At 46.0% G+C, this 18,816-nt stretch overlaps 1 protein-coding gene across 1 annotated transcript in view; it reads left to right on the forward strand.

Moving 5' to 3' along the window:
* Positions 1–18,816, forward strand: part of pde8a (phosphodiesterase 8A) — a 73,171-nt gene that overhangs the window by 51,125 nt on the left and 3,230 nt on the right. The window contains exons 15-21 of the mRNA XM_063188357.1: positions 5,473–5,521; positions 6,024–6,159; positions 7,427–7,625; positions 12,705–12,922; positions 14,225–14,357; positions 16,434–16,598; positions 18,003–18,132. Of these exons, the coding sequence (XP_063044427.1) occupies positions 5,473–5,521; positions 6,024–6,159; positions 7,427–7,625; positions 12,705–12,922; positions 14,225–14,357; positions 16,434–16,598; positions 18,003–18,132 (1,030 nt within the window). The remainder of the gene's footprint in view (positions 1–5,472; positions 5,522–6,023; positions 6,160–7,426; positions 7,626–12,704; positions 12,923–14,224; positions 14,358–16,433; positions 16,599–18,002; positions 18,133–18,816) is intronic.

Below are 18,816 nucleotides of genomic sequence, written 5' to 3' on the forward strand. Positions count from 1 at the left end.
GCTGCACAGACATTAATAGGTGTGTTATTCACTGTCACAACAGTAGTGGAAACTAGAGGTTTGTTCAAACTGCCTGCAATGAAGCAAGTATGAAGCATTTGCTGCTTTGCGGCTCCACTTATCTTATTATTTTAAACAAACACGAAAGACAAGGCATTATCATCATATTTACGAATACCAACTCATTTTTCGGCCTGATAAAATGAAGACTGGGGCTGTGACAGTTTGCCACACTGTTCAAACTGTCAAGAGTGTACAGCTTCGGTGCTGCAACTTCCAAGTTCAACGGTAGCTTAATTTATTTACACAAACTCTGTGTAAGGGGGGTGCAAAGTCTTTTGGGACGCATCTGCAACACTCTGCAGATGTGATATTTTATTACAAGGGGGGGGCGGACCCACAAACCAACAACCTCATAGGGGGCTTCAAAAACAAAAGCTTCTCCAGCGCTGAGGGCATTAAAAGCGTTTAAAAACAAGTTGAACTTTCTCTAAACACAAGCTTCGATTGGTCGCTCTCCCTGATCGAATGCTTTAGGTTGAATGCTTTAGGTTGTTTGCCGCGTACGTCCCCTCTATTCTGTGCTTTGCAGACAGGACTCTGCAGTGTTTTAGCTCTAGAGTGTGTCGTCACACCGGTGTGATCGGAATGTTCGGGTAGTGAAAGTTCTATAGAATTCTGGGCGCCATACAATACAATTTGGAATTTTAGAATCTTGCATTGTTATAGAACACATTCTTTTTATAGAATGTTCAAAACCCCACACTCTTAAAGGTTAAACGCCTGGAGTCTGTCCGTACAGTGAGGTCCTCATGACTCTGCCTGACTGGGGATGCCACCGGGGGGGAGGTGAACTCTATTTTAATAGTTCTGCCTTGCTCTGTGGTCTGTAGTCATAGAGGAGGGCCGACACGCCAACTACCTCCTGGCGGTGCATGACTGGCCATGTTGTTCATATAGTGTGGTTGTCACATGGATGAAGGGGGAATTCACATCTGCATTGATCAAGCATTTTTGCTCCCTCTTTTTATGTCTTAACCCCTTAGCGCAGAGCCTCTGTTATAACCTTCGTCATCGAACTGGTAATGGTAAAAGTTTTAATCATTTACATAAGGCTTCCAGCATTGTCATAGCAATGTTGTTATGATGCATTTGAGTGTTTTCGGCAAAGACTGAATAGGCCTATCGACGGGCCCATCTGCAGTAAGAGGCAGCAGGCATGATTGTCATTGCCAGACAGTGGTCTTGAGAGTGTTCTTCAAGCCACGACAGAAAGTATGGAATGATGAGTAGTGACTGCAGCTTACCCTGCGATAAATAAAGCCTTTTGTTTTTAGAGTCGAACCCCCAAGCCATGGATGTTTCTCGCAGGAACTACATTGCAATACTAGGTAGTCTCAGAGTTTTGCTCCTCAAAACCGACCCTGTCAGAAAGTACTGAATGAGTACTGCCTGCATCAGCATAGTGCTGTCAACAATGATCGATTCGGCAATGCAATCTAATGCGGGGCATGGACAATACAGAATCGATCCGGCAAGTTCCAGAATTGATCCGGCAATATTTTACTTCTATGGATATTTCGGGAGCAAATTAATGTTAAATTAAATAAAAGCACTTCAAAACATTGCAAGACTGATACAAACTGATACAGAAAACAGCCAATAAATTGTTGCTCAGTATCTGACTACTTGTATTGCCTCATCATGACTGATTAAACATTTGCTTTCAGTAGAAATGTAATGCATTGCAAAGCATTGTATAATTGAATCGGATCGGATCGGATCACATAGAATCGAATCGAATCGAATCGCTACCTCTCGAATCGTGATAGAATCGGATCGTGAGGGCAGTGCCGATCCACACCACTACATCAGCATCAGCACCCAGTGATAAATTAGACTCGGTCTGCCAAGAACAAGGATGTTTGACAGAGGAAGTGAAGTAGAGTAGAGTAGAGTACAAGGTGGCAGCGGGCGTCGTGAGTCAGTGCTCAGGTGAAACCAGTTGCATCAATGTTGGGAAGCCTATGATTGATTTAATTAAACGCTTCTCAGCAATGTGATTACGGCGTGATTGAAACATTACAGGCCTTATTTAATTATTCATGAATTAGACCAGATGGCTCCGTGCCTGCCGCACTGTCTTATGCCCCTCATGAATATGACTCCCGCTGGCTGGCCTGGTGACTTCCCAGGGAGGGAGAGGGAGAGGGAGAGGGAGAGGGAGAGGGAGAGAGAGAGAGAGAGAGAGAGAGAGAGAGAGAGAGAGAGAGAGAGAGAGAGAGAGAGAGAGAGAGAGAGAGAGAGAGAGAGAGAGAGAGAGAGAGAGAGAGAGAGAGAGAGAGAGAGGGAGAGAGAGAGAGAGAGAGAGAGAGAGAGAGAGAGCCACACGCAAGAGCTTTTTTCTGATGTCTGAGAAGCTGCTAGTAGTCAGTCAGTGAGCATTTTTTAAGATTATGGATTACAAAAAACACATCAGCATAATCAAATGGGGTAATGTTTATACTGGAAGATTTTTGTCATTACTTGTTGCTATTTTCGCTGGGTTCAAATGTTTACAACCAACAAAAATGCTGTGTTTGTGTGAGTGTGTGTGAGTGTGCGTGCGTGTGTGTGCGCATGTGTGAGCGTGCTTGTGTGAGCGTGCTTGTGTGAGCGTGCGTGTGTGTGCGTGAGTGTGTGTGTGTGAGTATGTGTGTGAGCGTGTGTGTGAGTATGTGTGGGTGAGCGTGTGCATGCGTGTGCGGGGTGTTTGTTTTGTATATAAACTGCAGTCAGGCATGGTTAAGCAGGCAGAGAGAGTTAAAGAGCAAGAGAGAGAGAGGGAAAGAGGGAGTGAGGCAGAAACTGAGATGGTAGGAGAAAGGGGGAGGAATGGGGAGAGAGACATGAGGGAGAGACGAGAAGAGGCGAGAAAGACAGACAGACAGACAGACAGACATAGATTGTATGTGTATGTGTGTGAGAGAGGGAAAGAGAAAGAGAAAGAGAGAGAGAGAAAGGGAAAGAGAGAGAAAGGGAGAGAGAGAGAGAGAGAGAGAGAGAGAGGGAGAGAGAGAGAGAGAGAGAGAGAGAGAGAGAGAGAGAGAGAGAGAGAGAGAGAAAGAATCAGAGAGAGAGAGAGAGAAAGGGAAAGAGAGAGAGGGAGAGAAAGGGAAAGAGAGAGAGAGAGAGAAAGGGAAAGAGAGAGAGAGAGCGAGAAATAATCAGAGAGAGAGAGAGAGAGAAAGGGAAAGAGAAAGAGAGAGAGAGAGAGAGAAAGGGAAAGGGAAAGAGAGAGAAAGGGAAAGAGAGGGAGAGAGAGAGAGAGAGAGAGTGCCAAGTTGGCAGTCTTGGCCCTGGTCCAGAGGAAGTGTTAGATTGTCCTCCTTTGTGCTTCTGCAGCCTGCAGAGGAAAAGCCGGCCACTGCACACACACACTCACTCTCTCTCTCTCTCTCTCTCTCTCTCTCTCTCTCTCTCTCTCTCTCTCTCTCTCTCTCTCTCTCTCAAACACACACTCGCACACACTCACCCTCTCTCTCTCTCCCCTTCTCTCTCTCTCCCCTTCTCTCTCTCTATCTCTCTCTCTCTCTCTCTGATTCTTTCTCTCTCTCAAACACACACTCACACACACTCACTCTCTCTCTCTCTCTCCCCTTCTCTCTCTCTCTCTCTCTCTCTCTCTCTCTCTCTCTCTCTCTCTCTCTCCTTCTCTTTTCTTCTCTCTGTTGCTCCCTTGCTCGTCACCACAACTCCCTCCACAGTGAACTTTTCCTCCCAGTGCGAGTGGCCTGGAAACATCTTGTTCTTGGAGGATTACAGCAGTCCAGAGCCACGACTCGCGCCGCGTCGCACCGCACTGCGCTCGCTCACTCATAGGCCCAGTTTTACTCCATCCAGTTGAAGGAGAGGATTGTGCACATCCCAGGGAAAGGTGCAGGACGAAGGTCAACTGTAGTTTTCAGAGTTTTCAGAGTCCGCACACTTAGAATCCTTTTTGTTGTGTTTTATTTTTTTCATGGCAGGATAACGTTTCGACCTCAACAGTCTCCCCCAGTTTTACTCCATATCACACTGCTCAGGGGTGCATTTCTCGAAAGCATAGTTATTAGCCAGTTAGCAACTTGGGTGGCTTCCAATTGGGAATTGCATTGCAAACAACAAAGTAGCTAATGTTGTTAGCAAGCAACTATGGTTTCGATGAAATGCATCCCAGATGTGGGGACTGGGGTAGAGGGGTGATATGCATGCAGGCTTGCACATGCATATACTGTACAGTACATGCTTTCTGGACTAAGCCTGCATTATGTTGACTTGAACCAAATGGTAACACTGCTAATAGAGGGGTCTCATGAATTCATTTTACTAGTCGAAAGAAGCAATTGGTGCTGCTATTGGGAGGTTTTCCGTTCATTTTGAGTTAACTCCTCTGGGTTGGTTACGGAGCCATTTACTTTGAATATGAGTTGTTCTGTATCTGTATCTGTATCTGCCAGGCCTTAGGTAGACGAGAGCAGAGGAAATAACTCTGAAATTCCTGATCAGTATCTTGTGTTTTTAAAGGGGGCCCGTTGCTGTGTTTGCTTTGCATTATCAATTCGGGTTTTTTTATTATTATTATTCTTTGCCTGGGCCTTGACATTCTGCATCTTGGCAGACGTGACTTTTAAGATTTAAGGTGCGATGGAAGCTGTCTGTGTATTGGTTGATCTGGAGTCTGGGTAGTGGAGAGGGAAGAGCTGAAAATAGCCTGCATTTCTGCTGAAGCTGATGCGTGATTAGACAATGTGCAGGTCAGGGATGAGCCGTGCGCCTTTTCCTCTCTGTCTCCTGAGGTAAACATTACCTCCAGTTGTGCACACACACACATGCGCGCACGCACGCACGCACGCACATTCTCACACTCATTCTCTCTTACTCTCACTCTCTCTCTCTCTCTCTCTCTCTCTCTCTCTCTCTCTCTCTCTCTCTCTCTCTCTCTCTCTCCCTCTGCGCGCGCACACACATGCACACACACACACACAAACACAAATGGACACAAGGGGCACGGCTGAGGGCCCAGGGGAGAGAGTGTTGGGGTGCGATTGTCAGTTTGTTTTTGTGCATTAGCTTGTGTTGATACAAGTTAATCACCAGCACACTGCAGCATGCACAGGATTTCCATGCATGCCACAACTGTCCCCCCCCCCCCCCCCCCCCCCCCCCCCCCCCCCCCCCCCCCCCCCGCCCCCCATAAATAAATTGTTTTTTATTTTTTCAGTGCAGTAAGACTAACTTTTCGACATGTGTCTTCATCTGATTCTTTTTCCTTTGTACTTATTATTTAGTCCTCCTCTGGTTGCACCGGATTGTTAATTTAGAAGCGTGGAGTGCGTAGCTCCTTTGTTTCACAAGGGCAAATTATCATCAGTACAAAAGAATACTACTCTACACATTTCTGGCTGAATATAACAATTTTGTCTTAAGTATGATGTTTCTTTTTATCCACAGGATGGCTTACGAAGATTGTCTGGAAACGAGTACATATTCTCAACCAAACGTGAGTAGCTTACATTTAATGTTGGGCTCGCAAAAAAAAAAAAGTAAAAAAGATGGATAGATAAATAGATAAATAAATAAATAAATAAATAAATAATAAATAAAGTGTTGTGGTGCAGCTCTGAGTTAGCGGCGTGCTATGCGTGATGATCACAGTGGGGGTCTGTGCTGTGCTGTTCCCATTTGGCCCCGTCCTGCGTCATCCTCTACCTTCCAGGCCATTTCCAGCTGCCCGTTCCCAAGCCTTGTGCTCTTCTCTTGATGCAAGCTGACGTGCATCCTCTCTCCCTCTCTCTCTTTACATCCCTTTCTCCCTCCCCTTTTCTCTCTTTCTTTCTGCCTCATTCTCGCTCTCTCTCTCTCTCTCTCTCTCTCTCTCTCTCTCTCTCTCTCTCTCTCGCTCCCCTTTTCTCTCTTCCTCTCTCCCTCTCTCGCTCCTTCCCTCCCTCTCTCCCTCCCTCTCTCCCTCTCTCTCTCCAACCCCCCTCTCTCTCTGTCCTCAGAGCCCCACCACATCCCCAGTCACCTGACCACGCCGCTCTCGCTCAACGACATCCCGCCTCGGGTGGCCCAGACCATGGAAAATGAAGACTCATGGGACTTTGACATCTTCAACCTAGAGGCAGCCACCATAAAGCGGTAGGGATGTGGGGAGGGGGAGGGGGAGGGGGAGGATGAGGGAAAGGCATTGGAGGGTCGGTGGGTGGGGGGATAGTGTGCCGTGCCTTGACTATGCTCCCTGTTCACAGCGTGTAAGTGCTAGATTGCTAGATGCCTCTGTGGCTTCTCTGCCTTTCCTGCTCTGAGACCACAGATGGACCACCGCCACTGAATGACTGACCGAATGACCAACAGGCCTCTTTCTGAGAAGGCCATACAGCTGGCCATGCTTGCTGCCCAGTGGTGTCCCTGGCTTATTTCATACTGCATCCAAAGACAATCTCGAATGTGGACTTCGACACCTATGACTATGCATATTGTTATATTCAGTACGGATGTAGTTATAGGCCTACATGTGCTCAAAGGGTGGTAAAGTATAAAGATGGTAAAGTGTCTTATTTTTCATGTTAAGCGTTGTCTTGCTTTAAGACAAGTTAAAAGAGGGAGTATGTAGCTAAGCTTGTGAAAGTCAATGGATCACTGTAGCATGCTACACGGATGCATTGACTTTCACTAGCTTAGCAACATGCTCCCTCTTTTAACTTGTCTTAAAGCAAGACAACGGCTTACATGAAAAATAAGAGACTTTACCACCTTTATAAACCCTGGCCAACGATTTTAACTGTATTAAGCCCCAAAATAGTGGCATACCCCTTTAACATAACACATGACCCCCTGAAAAAAGAGACAATGCATTTCAATGGACAATCCTCATAAACTAATGGATACACAAGATACATTTGTCATACGTCAGTAAGTAATAGTAGTAACTTTTAAAGCTGACGCACTATTTGAATAGCTTCCGTAGACTTTCCCTTCCACGTAGTGTAATGCACTGCAGGTCATCTGATGTGACACTAGGTCACAGTCATAATGCTTTTGTCCTGGATAGCCTCTATCCCAGCCTTCATGACCGCTGAAAAATATGGCTGCAACGTAAGACCAATGTGCTGTGAAGTATTTTTGGTTAGTTAACAGGTCTATAGGAAATGATTGGGAGAGAGAGATGGGTTAGGGATGGGATAATGACCTTGAGCGGGAATCAAACCTTAGCAAAACAATAGGGTGCCTTAGCCATTTGGGCCAAGGTCAAGGCCCCAATGTAGTTTTAAAAATGTCTTTAAAATCTGAGTGCCTCAACCAATCCCTCCTCTCTCCCTCCTCTCTCTCTCTCTCTCTCTCTCTCTCTCTCTCTCTCTCTCTCTCTCTCTCTCTCTCTCTCTCTCTCTTCTCTCTCTCTCCTCAGGCCGCTAACCTTTTTGGGCCTGAAGGTCTTCTCGAGGTTCGGCGTGTGTGAGTTCCTGAGCTGTCCAGAGGCCACGCTGCGCTCGTGGCTGACGGTGATCGAGGCCAACTACCACTCCAGCAACCCCTACCACAACTCCAGCCACGCCGCAGACGTGCTGCACGCCACCGCATACTTCCTCTGCAAGGAGCGAGTCAAGGTGAGCCCCCTCTCTTCTACACTCCTCCTCTCCTCTCCTCTCCTCTCCTCTCCTCTCCTCTCCTCTCCTCTCTTGGTCTTGCACTTGTCCTCTAGAGCAGGGGTGTCAAACTCATTTTGGTCCGGGGGCCGCATACAACCCATGTGGACCTCAAGCGGGCCGCATTAGTAACATCATCCACAAAAAAAAAAAAAAAAACGTAAAGCAGAGGATTAGTGTTCAGTACTATCAAGTTTTAAGTGTGCTGAATGTTATAGAAAGCAATGCAATACTGATAATCCTATGGAAAATATCCTTGACTTCATTCATTCATTGGCAACCGTCATTTTGGCAGGGGGTCTGGGGGTTTTCCCCCAGAAAATTTTGTATTTCTTATATGTAATTTCCTGCATTTTCACGCATTCTAACATCCCGTTTCCAGTTTGAGCTTAATAGGAACCAATACAAATCCAATTATATTTATTATTTAATTACAACCAATACCAATACAATACGAATAAGAAATATTAACATTTTATCTCTATATATGAGGTTTATAATATATGAGCTTTATCAAATGCCTGTTACAGTACAAATTCACTATTTATGATAGAAGTGTGATGTGCACTTTACTACATATATACAGTGTAACAGAGGGACCATTGGGTTAATGTCATGCAGGTCTCGATTTTGTCCCGAGGGCCGTAATTGCGCATTTCGGTTATTTCATTTAAAAAAAAAAAAAAAAAGTAAAAAAAAAAAAAAAAAAAAAAAAAAATTTTTTTTTTTTTTTTTTTTTTTTTTTTTTACATCCGGGCCGGATGGAACCCTCTGGCGGGCCGGATGCGGCCCGCGGGCCGTATGTTTGACACCCCTGCTCTAGAGCATGACACGGGAGTGGATTTTCACTCCTGTCCCATCCCGGTCCCAGAAAAAAATTCCCATCCCGTCCCATCCCGGACTGGAGTAAAAGAAACAAATCCCATCCCGTCCACTCCTGAAAATAATGTTTCCCAATCCTGCCCACTCTCACTCAAATCAATCCCACTCCCGTTTCGTCAAACTAGGCTTTTTTTAATGAAAAAATAAGCGAGCATTCCCGCTCCCTTTCATTTGTATTCCCGCTCATGCCTGCTCCCATTCATCTTTATTCCCGCTCCTGCCCGCTCCCGTTCATCTTTAAAATTTTGACTCCCATCCCGCGGGAATCCCGCAGGACCCGCGGACCCCACAGGAATTCCCAAAAAATGTCATCCTCTACAAGTCTCCTCCTCTCCTCACTCATCCCTTCATGCCACCACCTACTTTCTCTGCAAGGAGCGCGTGAAAGAGCGAAAGTCCTCTCTTCTACTCTAGTTCTCCTTCTCCTCCTCCTCCTCCTCCACGCCTCCGGACATCCTCTGCAAGGAGTGATTTAAGGCGATACCCAGCTCCTCCACTCTTCCGCCATGACTCTTCCTCTCCTCTTACTTCTCCTCCTCCCCCTCTTCTTCCTCCTCCTCTCCCTCCTCCTTCGTACCACTGCGTACTTCCTCTGCAAAGAGCAAGTTAAGGTGATCGTCCTCCTCCTCTTCGACCGTCCTACTGTATTCTACCATCGGCTCCTTCTGTCTTGCTCCTCTACTATCCCCTTCCTCCACCTCTTCCTCCTCCTCCTTTCCCACCTCCTCCTCCTCTTCCTCTCTCCTCCTCCTGACCAAGGAGTGATAAAAGGGTAAAGAGTGATTTGAGGTAAGGGGTGAGTTATAAGGTAAGGAGTGAGTTAAGGTAAGCCCCCTCCAACTCCTCCTCCTTCGCTCCCCTGCTCTTTACTCCACTCTTCAGATCTGCTTCTTGTCTGCTCCTCTACTCATAGTGGTGTAGTACGTCTATGCCTCGACTCTTCTCCTCATGTTTTTCTCTCCTCTTCTATTCTGCTTCTCTCCTCTCCTATCCGCCTCAGCTTCTGTCCTGCTGTACTCTCCTCTCTTCCACTCTCCTCCTTTTTCTATTCCTCCACTCCTCTCTCATCCACTTCCCTTTGCTCCATTCTGCTCTGCCCTCTTTCTGTGAACGCGTAGAGCTCCTCCTCTTCCTCCTCTGTTCTGATCCTTCTTCTCCTCTCTTATACTCTGCTCCTTCTCTGCTCTGCTCTGCCCTGCTCTTCCTCTCCTCTCCTCTCCTCTCCTCTCCTCTCCTCTCCTCTCCTCTGCTCTCCTCTCCTATACTCTGCTCCTCTTCTCCTCTTCTCCTCTTCTCCTCTGCTCTCCTCTCCTCTCTTCTCCTCTTCTCTCCTCTGCTCTCCTCCTCTCCTCTCCTCTGCTCTACTCTGCTCCTCTTCTCCTCTCCTCTCCTCTCCTCTGCTCTCCTCCCCTCCCCTCTCCTCTCCTCTCCTCTCCTCTCCTCTCCTCTCCTCTTCCTCTCTTCTCCTCTCCACTCCTCTCTTCTCCTCTCCACTCCTCTCTTCTCCTCTCCACTCCTCTCCTCTCCTCTTCCCCTGTGCTCCGCTCTTTCCGTGTCCTCTTTCTGTGACAGCATAGTGCACAGGGGAGCGCTCGTCGGTGCGTCATCAGCACCAGGGGGAGAGTTGGCTTTTTTTTCTTTTAGCCTAAATGAATCTCTTGCCTCATTAGCCGGTTACGCATGTGTGCTGAGGAATGTAAGCTGATTACGAAACGGGCTATTTTCAACCCCACAGTGACAAGAGGAGCAGAGCAGAGCAGAGTTGTGCAGAGCAGAGCAGCAACTGTGCTACTAGCTAGCTGAGCCCAGAGATGGACAGTAAATAAAATAAAATAAAATAAAGAAGTCTTTGTCTATGTCTGCATGGGAAAGTAAGAAACGTAATTTATAGTTTTTTTATGACCAGTGCATGTAAAGAAATTGACTATAAAGCAGACTCAACTCGTCTCAACTAAATAGGCTGAGCTGCTCTAGCTGTGCTGTGCTGTGCTGTGCTGACACTGGCTTGCCACTAGGGACGCAGGATTTGTGGACTGTTTGGACAGTTGGTGCTTTATTAAATCACTGGCGGTCAAGGATGAATGACCAACTATTTGATAGAAATGAGTGGTTCCCAAAACGTGTATCTGCCATATATCTTCTGAGATGCACTCTGCTCTGTGGCAAAACACAGTTTGGTTTGACTAGGGATAGAATTACTGCATGTGTGGGGTGTAGAGTCATATCATGTTTTAATCTACAGTTATTGCAATGTAGACAGTCAGACATACTAATGGCCTGTTTTGCACACTCGCAGTATATGTCAAAAGGGAATGTATAAAATGGGGGAACACTGGAAAAGCAGGCCAAGGAGGAAAATGGGGAAACACTATGGTTTAACTACGGAACATCACGACTTCCTCTTCCTCCACTTCCTCCCTGGCAGTGATCCACAGGAAGTCATAGGGTGGATTCCAATATGCAGACTTCCGTCCTCCCTTGCCCACTTGCCTGCTTGTGACCTCATGATGATGTCACTGATGACAGAAAATTAATTCAATATCTTGCAAAAGCACAATTCTAATGCCATTTTCTCATTTGCAAATGGGATGGTGAATGAAAAACAGTCCCACAAAAGTTGTTGCGGCTAAGCGGACAACGGGGAAACGTAATTGTTTTCCCCACGGAGGCTGGGCGGGGTGAGGCCACAAGTGGAGGACAGGAGGGGGCATATTGGAATGCACACACAGATTCGTATTGCAAAAGGGAACGAGGAAATGTCCTGTGGATTAACTTCTTTACCCCTTTCTTGCTCAGTCATTGGTCCACAGCCAGGCCTGGAGGGCCCCCACAGACCATGTGTCCCCCTGATTTGCACCACATTGTTTGTTTTCCAGACTAGTGAAGTAACTATTGATACTGAGGGAAATTAAGGAACTGATGTAAACTGACGTTCATTGTACGATGTTTGTGTGCGAACACACCACCAAGCTGACTTTTACTGCACCAGGGAATTTAGGCATATTTCATTAGTTTTCTTTATGGAAATGTGCAAAATGAGTGTATTTGAGGCTGATTACCAGCACTTATCCACTCTATCCTCGTATCCGCCTCTTACCTACAAGAAAGCTTGGACACCCTATATATACAATATTAACTTTATTGGCAGTTTTCACTGAAATTAATTTTGCGTCTCTGAGCAAGGCTCATTTAAGTAAGGACCGGACGTACATTTAACGTTTAAGCCTTGTGCCTACATAAAATAGGCTACCATGCATGTGGAGCGCGAAGCTGCATCAGAAAAACATGGTACAGCGGTAAAACTTCCTATCCCTCCCTCCTCCTTGTGTTGTTACTGCAGCAATGCCTGGACCCCATAGGCGAGATGGTCGCAATACAAGTACCGGTATATGCAATGAGTGAAAATGGGTAAAAGTACAGTGGTAAAACTGAACTGACTTTCCAAACGGATGGTAACTTGGTAAACCTTGCTACCCCTCTTCCTCTTGTTCCTACTGCAAAGCCTGGACCCCATGGACGAGGTGGCCATGAAGTGAAGTGTTATTAAAGGAAATCAGTGAAGTGACAATGGGCAAAAGTACAGTATTATCAGAGAGAGTAGAGAGAGAGAGGTTCCATTGGCCCATTGTTTCCGGGTTCTATTATTGCAAGGGGGAGGGGGAGGGGGAGAAAATCCCCCTTTAGGCAGACCTAAGGACTGTTCTATTCAATGCTAGGAGTATTATGACACGCCCCTTTAGGCAGACCGGAACCTGGTCATGTTAGGTGCCCATAGCAACCTACTACATTGGCATATCTCTATATACTTAAAGAATCTCTGGTTTTAAACCTTTCCGCCCCGGCCCCGGCCCTGCCGTGGCTCAAACAGTAGGGCACTGCACTGTCATTCCGGGGACCCGGGTTCGATTCCGGCCCGAGGTCATTTCCTGCAAGACTGATACAGAAAACAGCCAATTGTTCACTATCTGACTGCTTGCATTGGCTCATGACTGATGAAAAAATTGTCTTTGCTTTCAGTAGAAAATGTAATGCATTGCAATACATCATAGAATCGAATTGAATCAATTCGAATCTAATCGTTACCCCCAGAATCGTAATCGAATCGTGAGGGCAGTGCCAATGCACACCACTAATTAATCCTCCGCTTGTCTCTTGCAGCAAAGCCTGGAGCCTATGGACGAGGTGGCGGCCCTGATCGCAGCCACGGTGCATGACGTGGACCACCCGGGCCGCACCAACTCCTTCCTGTGCAACGCGGGCAGCGAGCTGGCCATCCTCTACAACGACACCGCCGTGCTGGAGAGCCACCACGCCGCACTCGCCTTCCAGATCACCACTCGCGATGACAAGTGCAACATCTTCAAGAACATGGAGAGGTGGGGCAACGTCGTTACATTACATTACATCACATTACATTGCATTACATTGCATTTAGCAGTAGGGCAGTAATGGTATTGTATTGAACAGAGAAATCGCAGACGCAGAGCCATGACAATGTGATGGAAGAAGGCAGAATCGTGATGCACCCTTTGAAAGTTCTTTTACTGTATAACTTATTGCTCATTTATTGCCTATTATAAATCATGATGAAACGTGCTTTTTCCAAACCATGTCTTGAAAGGGCAAGCTGTGAGTGTGTCCTGTATAACATCTCAAAACAGCGTGTAAGAAATGGGCTCCACAATGGGCTCTACACTAGCTTCCTGAAATATAACGCATAAAACCTTTCAGTGGACGCTCAAGGTGCGTTCAAGCCAACAGAGAACCGTGACGGTGCCCGTGTCAGCACCTAATCATGAGGTGGCCTTCGTGTTCACGCCGCAATTCTGAGCGTTCGGGGACTGCAAAGTTGGTTCACGATGCGCTCCGAAAAATACTTGGCTGTCCTCTGCGAACCATGATGACAATGTGGACATCAATAGGTTCATCTGGGTAACAAAGGGTCACATACGGAAAGGTTCAGAGCCTGGTATGAACGCACAAAGTTTGCAGGCAAGCACTTTAGTTTCCAAGCATAATTCGTGCTGGAACAGACACTGGCACAACTCTGGTTGGCCTGAAAATAGTATCTGAGAGCCCTGGTTAACTTGAGAAAATGCTCCAATTTGGAAATGTTACATGCAAGACTTTGAAGATTTTGCTACGAAAGAGATAAGATAACAATGATATGTGGTTGTTGTCTGGACTGAAGGCTAGAGTATGAAAATGGTGTCCCTGTAGACAAGCTATGCCTTAAAGTCATTGCAAAGTCAAAGTGAAGAACTTGCTCTTTAAGACCTTTGCATGAGAATCGGTGACTACTGTATTATGGAAACAAACCACAGGAAGCGTTAGATGAGGGACTGTCTAGACGTCTCCGGGTGTGTACCGTGCAGCACAGTCATGCTCCGCGTTGCTTCTCGGCCTTGCGTATCCTCTACAGGGGTCCTCGCTTAAATGTGATTGCAGTTCCCGTCCAGTGCACTTGATATGCAAGGATCCCCACTAATGGGGGAGGGTGGGGACGGCATCTCAACAATGCAGCCCATTCATACATACACACAGCACAGGGTCTATGAGTGACCTCAGTGCATAGCACGCTCGTCACATTTGAACTAATGTGTTCTCCACTCCACTCCACTCCACCCCCTTCACCTCCCCTCTCATCCCCTTCACCCTTTTTTATTGCTTCTATTCAGAAATGAGTACCGGACACTCCGACAAGCCATCATCGACATGGTCCTGGCCACCGAGATGACCAAGCACTTCGAGCATGTCAACAAGTTTGTCAACAGCATCAATAAGCCCCTGGCGGCATTGGAGGAGAATGGGGTAAGCTCACAGGTGTTTGTGTATCAACACGGGAGTCAAATTGCTTCCTTTTAGCCAAATGACTGGCTCAGGACAGGGCGCCCTGCCCTCCATGTCTATGCCTGACCTATGATGGTTAAAAACTACTACTGCACTAAATCTGCACTATGTAACTATGTTTTTGAGTGATTTAATCACCAAATCAGTCAATGTCTAAATAAGTCATTAGTAGACGAATCAAGACTCTGTCGGCTGTTTCCACTGTCTGTAGTCACGTTAAAAAAAATCCTCTTTCAAGTTCTTGAACATCACGACATAACATGACGCATACAGTATATTTTGCTAGAAGACAATGGGGGGGGCTTTCATGACCATGGGGACGGGATTCAAGTCCGGCCTGGGACATGTCCAAACTCTGCCCCACCGTTCTTTCTCTCTCTCTCTCTCTCTCTCTCTCTCTCTCTCTCTCTCTCTCTCTCTCTGTCTCTCTCTCTCTCTCTCTTCCTGCCATACTCTCGATACTCAACACTCATTATCTTCAATAGACATAAACACACACACATACACACACACACACACGCACACACACACACACACGCACACACACACACATTTACCACCATGTGCATCTAGGTGTCCATTGACACAGCGCTGGTGAGTTTGCTTTCTGACTGTACTCTTGTGCTCCGTTGTGTATTTCCATTTAGCAGGTTTTCCCCGATTTTATTTAATCTCTAGTGACACATAAGGCCACAAGACGAATGATCAGCTTCATGTGGTGATTATGGCAAACATTTTCGTCTCATGCTCTGAATAAATGACTACCAAACTCAAGCCTTCACGCTGTTCCGCTTGTCTGTAAATGGGACGAAAGCAGTAATTTCTCTGCTCCCTCTACAAGTCACTGGGATTTGGGTTAGAGAGAGAGAGACAGAGAGAGAGAGACTGAGAGAGAGAGAGAGAGAGAGAGAGAGAGAGAGAGAGAGAGAGAGACTGAGAAAGAGAGAGAGACTGAGAAAGAGAAAGAGAAAGAGAGAGAGACTGAGAAAGAGAGAGAGACTGAGAAAGAGAAAGAGAGACTGAGACTGAGAGAGAGAGAGACTGAGAGAGAGAGAGACTGAGAGAGAGAGAGACTGAGAGAGAGAGAGACTGAGAGAGAGACTGAGAGAGAGACTGAGAGAGAGACTGAGAAAGAGAAAGAGAGACTGAGACAGAGAAAGAGAGACAGAGACAGCGAGAGAAAGAGAGCGCGAGTGAGTGAGACAGAGACAGCGAGATAAAGAGAGCGCGAGTGAGTGAGAGAGAGACAGCGAGAGAAAGAGAGCGCGAGTGAGTGAGAGAGAGACAGCGAGAGAAAGAGAGTGCGAGTGAGTGAGACAGAGACAGCGAGAGAAAGAGAGCGCGAATGAGTGAGACAGAGACAGCGAGAGAAAGAGAGCGCGAGTGAGAGAGGGAAAGAGGCTCTGCCTGGATATAACTTTGGCCCAGGAGACTGCCGCCAAAGACTGCTAGCTGCGTAGGGTGCAAATTTGACAGCCTGGTACCAGCTTTCTCATCCTGGTGTGGAATGCCCTACACAACCATTTAAAAGGATCCTAGAGCTTGGAAAATGGTAGAAGAGGGTGGAATCAGCCTGCCTTCATGTATCCAATGCATCCACTTCCCACTCCCCAATCTGGTGTGCATTTCTCGAAACCATAGTTGCTGACTACATTAACAACTTTGTTATTTGTAATGCAATTTTCCATTGCCAACTACCCAAGTTTGCTAACTGGCTAGCAACTACGGTTTCGAGAAACATACCCCTGTCCAGTAAACAGAGAAGTCATCTCAGTGGTAATGGGTCTGAATGGGCCTCATCATATCTGTGGTGGAGCAGACCATTCAGCCAGAGCAGGAACCTTTTAAGGGTGCAATGTACAATCTTTTTAACCTTAAACTAATTTGAGCCCTAAGTAAGTGTTGTCCAGGCCCAGTTACTTGGTGATCAACCCAACCACAGAATGATCTTATAGAAGTTATCTAATTCTGTTGCTGTGTTACTTTCCTCTCATTGTCTTCCTTTTGTTTCCCGTCTTCCCCTTCCATGTTTTCCAGGGGAACGGTGATGAGGAATCCGTCAAAGGAATTTTGACGTCTCCCGAGAATCGAATCCTTGTCAAACGCATGCTCATTAAGTGTGCCGACATCTCTAATCCCTGTCGACCACTGGAGCTTTGCATTGAGTGGGCTGGCCGCATTTCAGAAGAATATTTTGCACAGGTAAACCACAGCTGCAAACAGTAAAAACAGTAAAAACTTGAGAAAGGCCATACGGGCCGAAACGTTGTTTTGTTAATAAATTGCAGCACGATGGACAAGAGTGTGCGGTACCTTCTTCTACAAAATTGATCTTGCACCCGCTACCTGCACCTCGAAACCTCTGGTGTGCGTTGGTTTCCTCCTTCAAAAGAAAAACCACAGCCGCAAACCATTGTTCATACATTTGGGTTTTGGTTTTGATAATACTGTACCAAACCATTTATTTATACAATTTTGGGTTTGGATGAGGGCAATTCAAACTACCATATTAACATGGCCACCAGCAGCTCAAAAGATTTAGCTCCTTCTCAAATTGTAGAGCACACAATACTGTAAATATTTTGTGTATATCATTCTTTAATCCAATATGATGTATCATTAATAGTAACATGACCACGTGCAGTAGTTTAAAAGACATAGTTTTGCTTTAAACCTGTAGAGCTCACCATAAATATTTCATGTATCATTATTTAATCCAAGATGAGGATGTATGTATTAAATATTATGAATGTTGTGATGGCCACATTTTGATACCTACAGTATATTGAGACACAAACATGATTAACATTTGCAGATTTTGCATATTTATCTATAAGGAAAGGTCCACAATTTTTGAAAATATGCTCAATTTACACCTTCTCTCAAGTTAAATAATTGAGTTTTAGGCCTAATTCACACCATAGCGGGGATGCGTCGGGAAGCGATTTTTACCGGCGGTGGCGAAAATACATATCTGTCCTTCCACACCAACCAGCGGTAGCGGCGCGGGAGCCTGTTCCGCTCCGCGCTGGATTTGGAAAATGGAACTCAAGCAGATTTTGGGCGACAGCGGCCGGCGGTGTCCCATTCAAATGAATAGCAAAGTAGCGAGCTAGCTATGGCTGTGGGGGGATTTCGAACAGGACTGGCCGTGCACGCCGACGCTGTTGGTGTGAAAGGCAGAGTAGAACACACCAGCCGAAACTAAGCAGAAAGACCTGCGTCATCTGCGTCAGCAAATGGCCCTCAAGACAGGTTCCCCGCCATGCTCTAGTCTGAATCTGGCCTTACCTTTCTCCTGTTCTTCCAGCCATTCTGAGTCTAGTGATGTTACTTCTTAGCATGTGGAATCATTGAACCAAATGGGACCAGTTGGTACCATTCAGGTTTGGTACCATCCAGTTCAATGATGCATGCTAAGAAAAATATCATCACAATCAGAGAGCGTCTGGAAGAACAGTAGACAGGTAAAACTCAATTATTTATATCCAGGGCAGGTGTGAAATGAGCTTATTTCCAGATATGGTGATGTATCGCTTTAAATTGAGATGAAAAAAAACCCCCAACAATTTTGAGTCTTATTGTTTGTGTCCCCTGTCTGTGCAGACTGATGAAGAGAAGCGGCAGGGTTTGCCCGTGGTCATGCCCGTGTTTGACAGGAACACCTGTAGCATCCCCAAATCCCAGATCTCCTTCATAGACTACTTCATCACAGACATGTTTGATGCCTGGGACGGTAAATACAGCCTTTCATTTGTTCCTTTGGAAAAAAATGCCCAACACGTGCGCACACACACAAACGTGCACACATTCCTACACAGATACATGTTAGGCCTCCTTGGGTGTTTTGAAAGGCGCCATATGAAACAAAAGTAGGCTATTATTATTATTATTATTATTATTATTATTATTATTATTATTATTGTTATAGACTGGTGTTGTTCACCACACACTGGTCTTCTTTGATTTACTGAAAGTTTATTTTAGTGACAAACGCATTTTGCTGCAGCTTTATCAATAAACTTTCAGTAAGCCAAAGACCAGTGTGCGGTGGTTTACACTGTTTATTTAATTTTTTTTAATTACTTTTTACTGCACATCACCAGCAGCTGGACACTGGCTGTTCAGTAGAGTAGAGTAGAGAGTAGTTTATTTGTCACATACAAAGCCATAACCAAGGTTACAGCTTGTAGTGAAATGACGGTTCTGGTAAAACTCCACATCGTGCAGAAATCATTAGATTAAATGTCAACATAAATACATACAAGAGATAAGTAGTATAGAAAATGTCCATGGTGTCAGATTGTTCATAGATGTGTCGATCGAGGCGAGAGTTGGATGCATCGCTTTACAAAACAGACAGCTGCGTGGTGCCCGAGGCTCCTGGGTGGATACGGTGCTAGATGAGACGGAGACTACA

Source organism: Engraulis encrasicolus, chromosome 22, assembly GCF_034702125.1.
Source record: "Engraulis encrasicolus isolate BLACKSEA-1 chromosome 22, IST_EnEncr_1.0, whole genome shotgun sequence".
Lineage (NCBI taxonomy): Eukaryota > Metazoa > Chordata > Actinopteri > Clupeiformes > Engraulidae > Engraulis > Engraulis encrasicolus.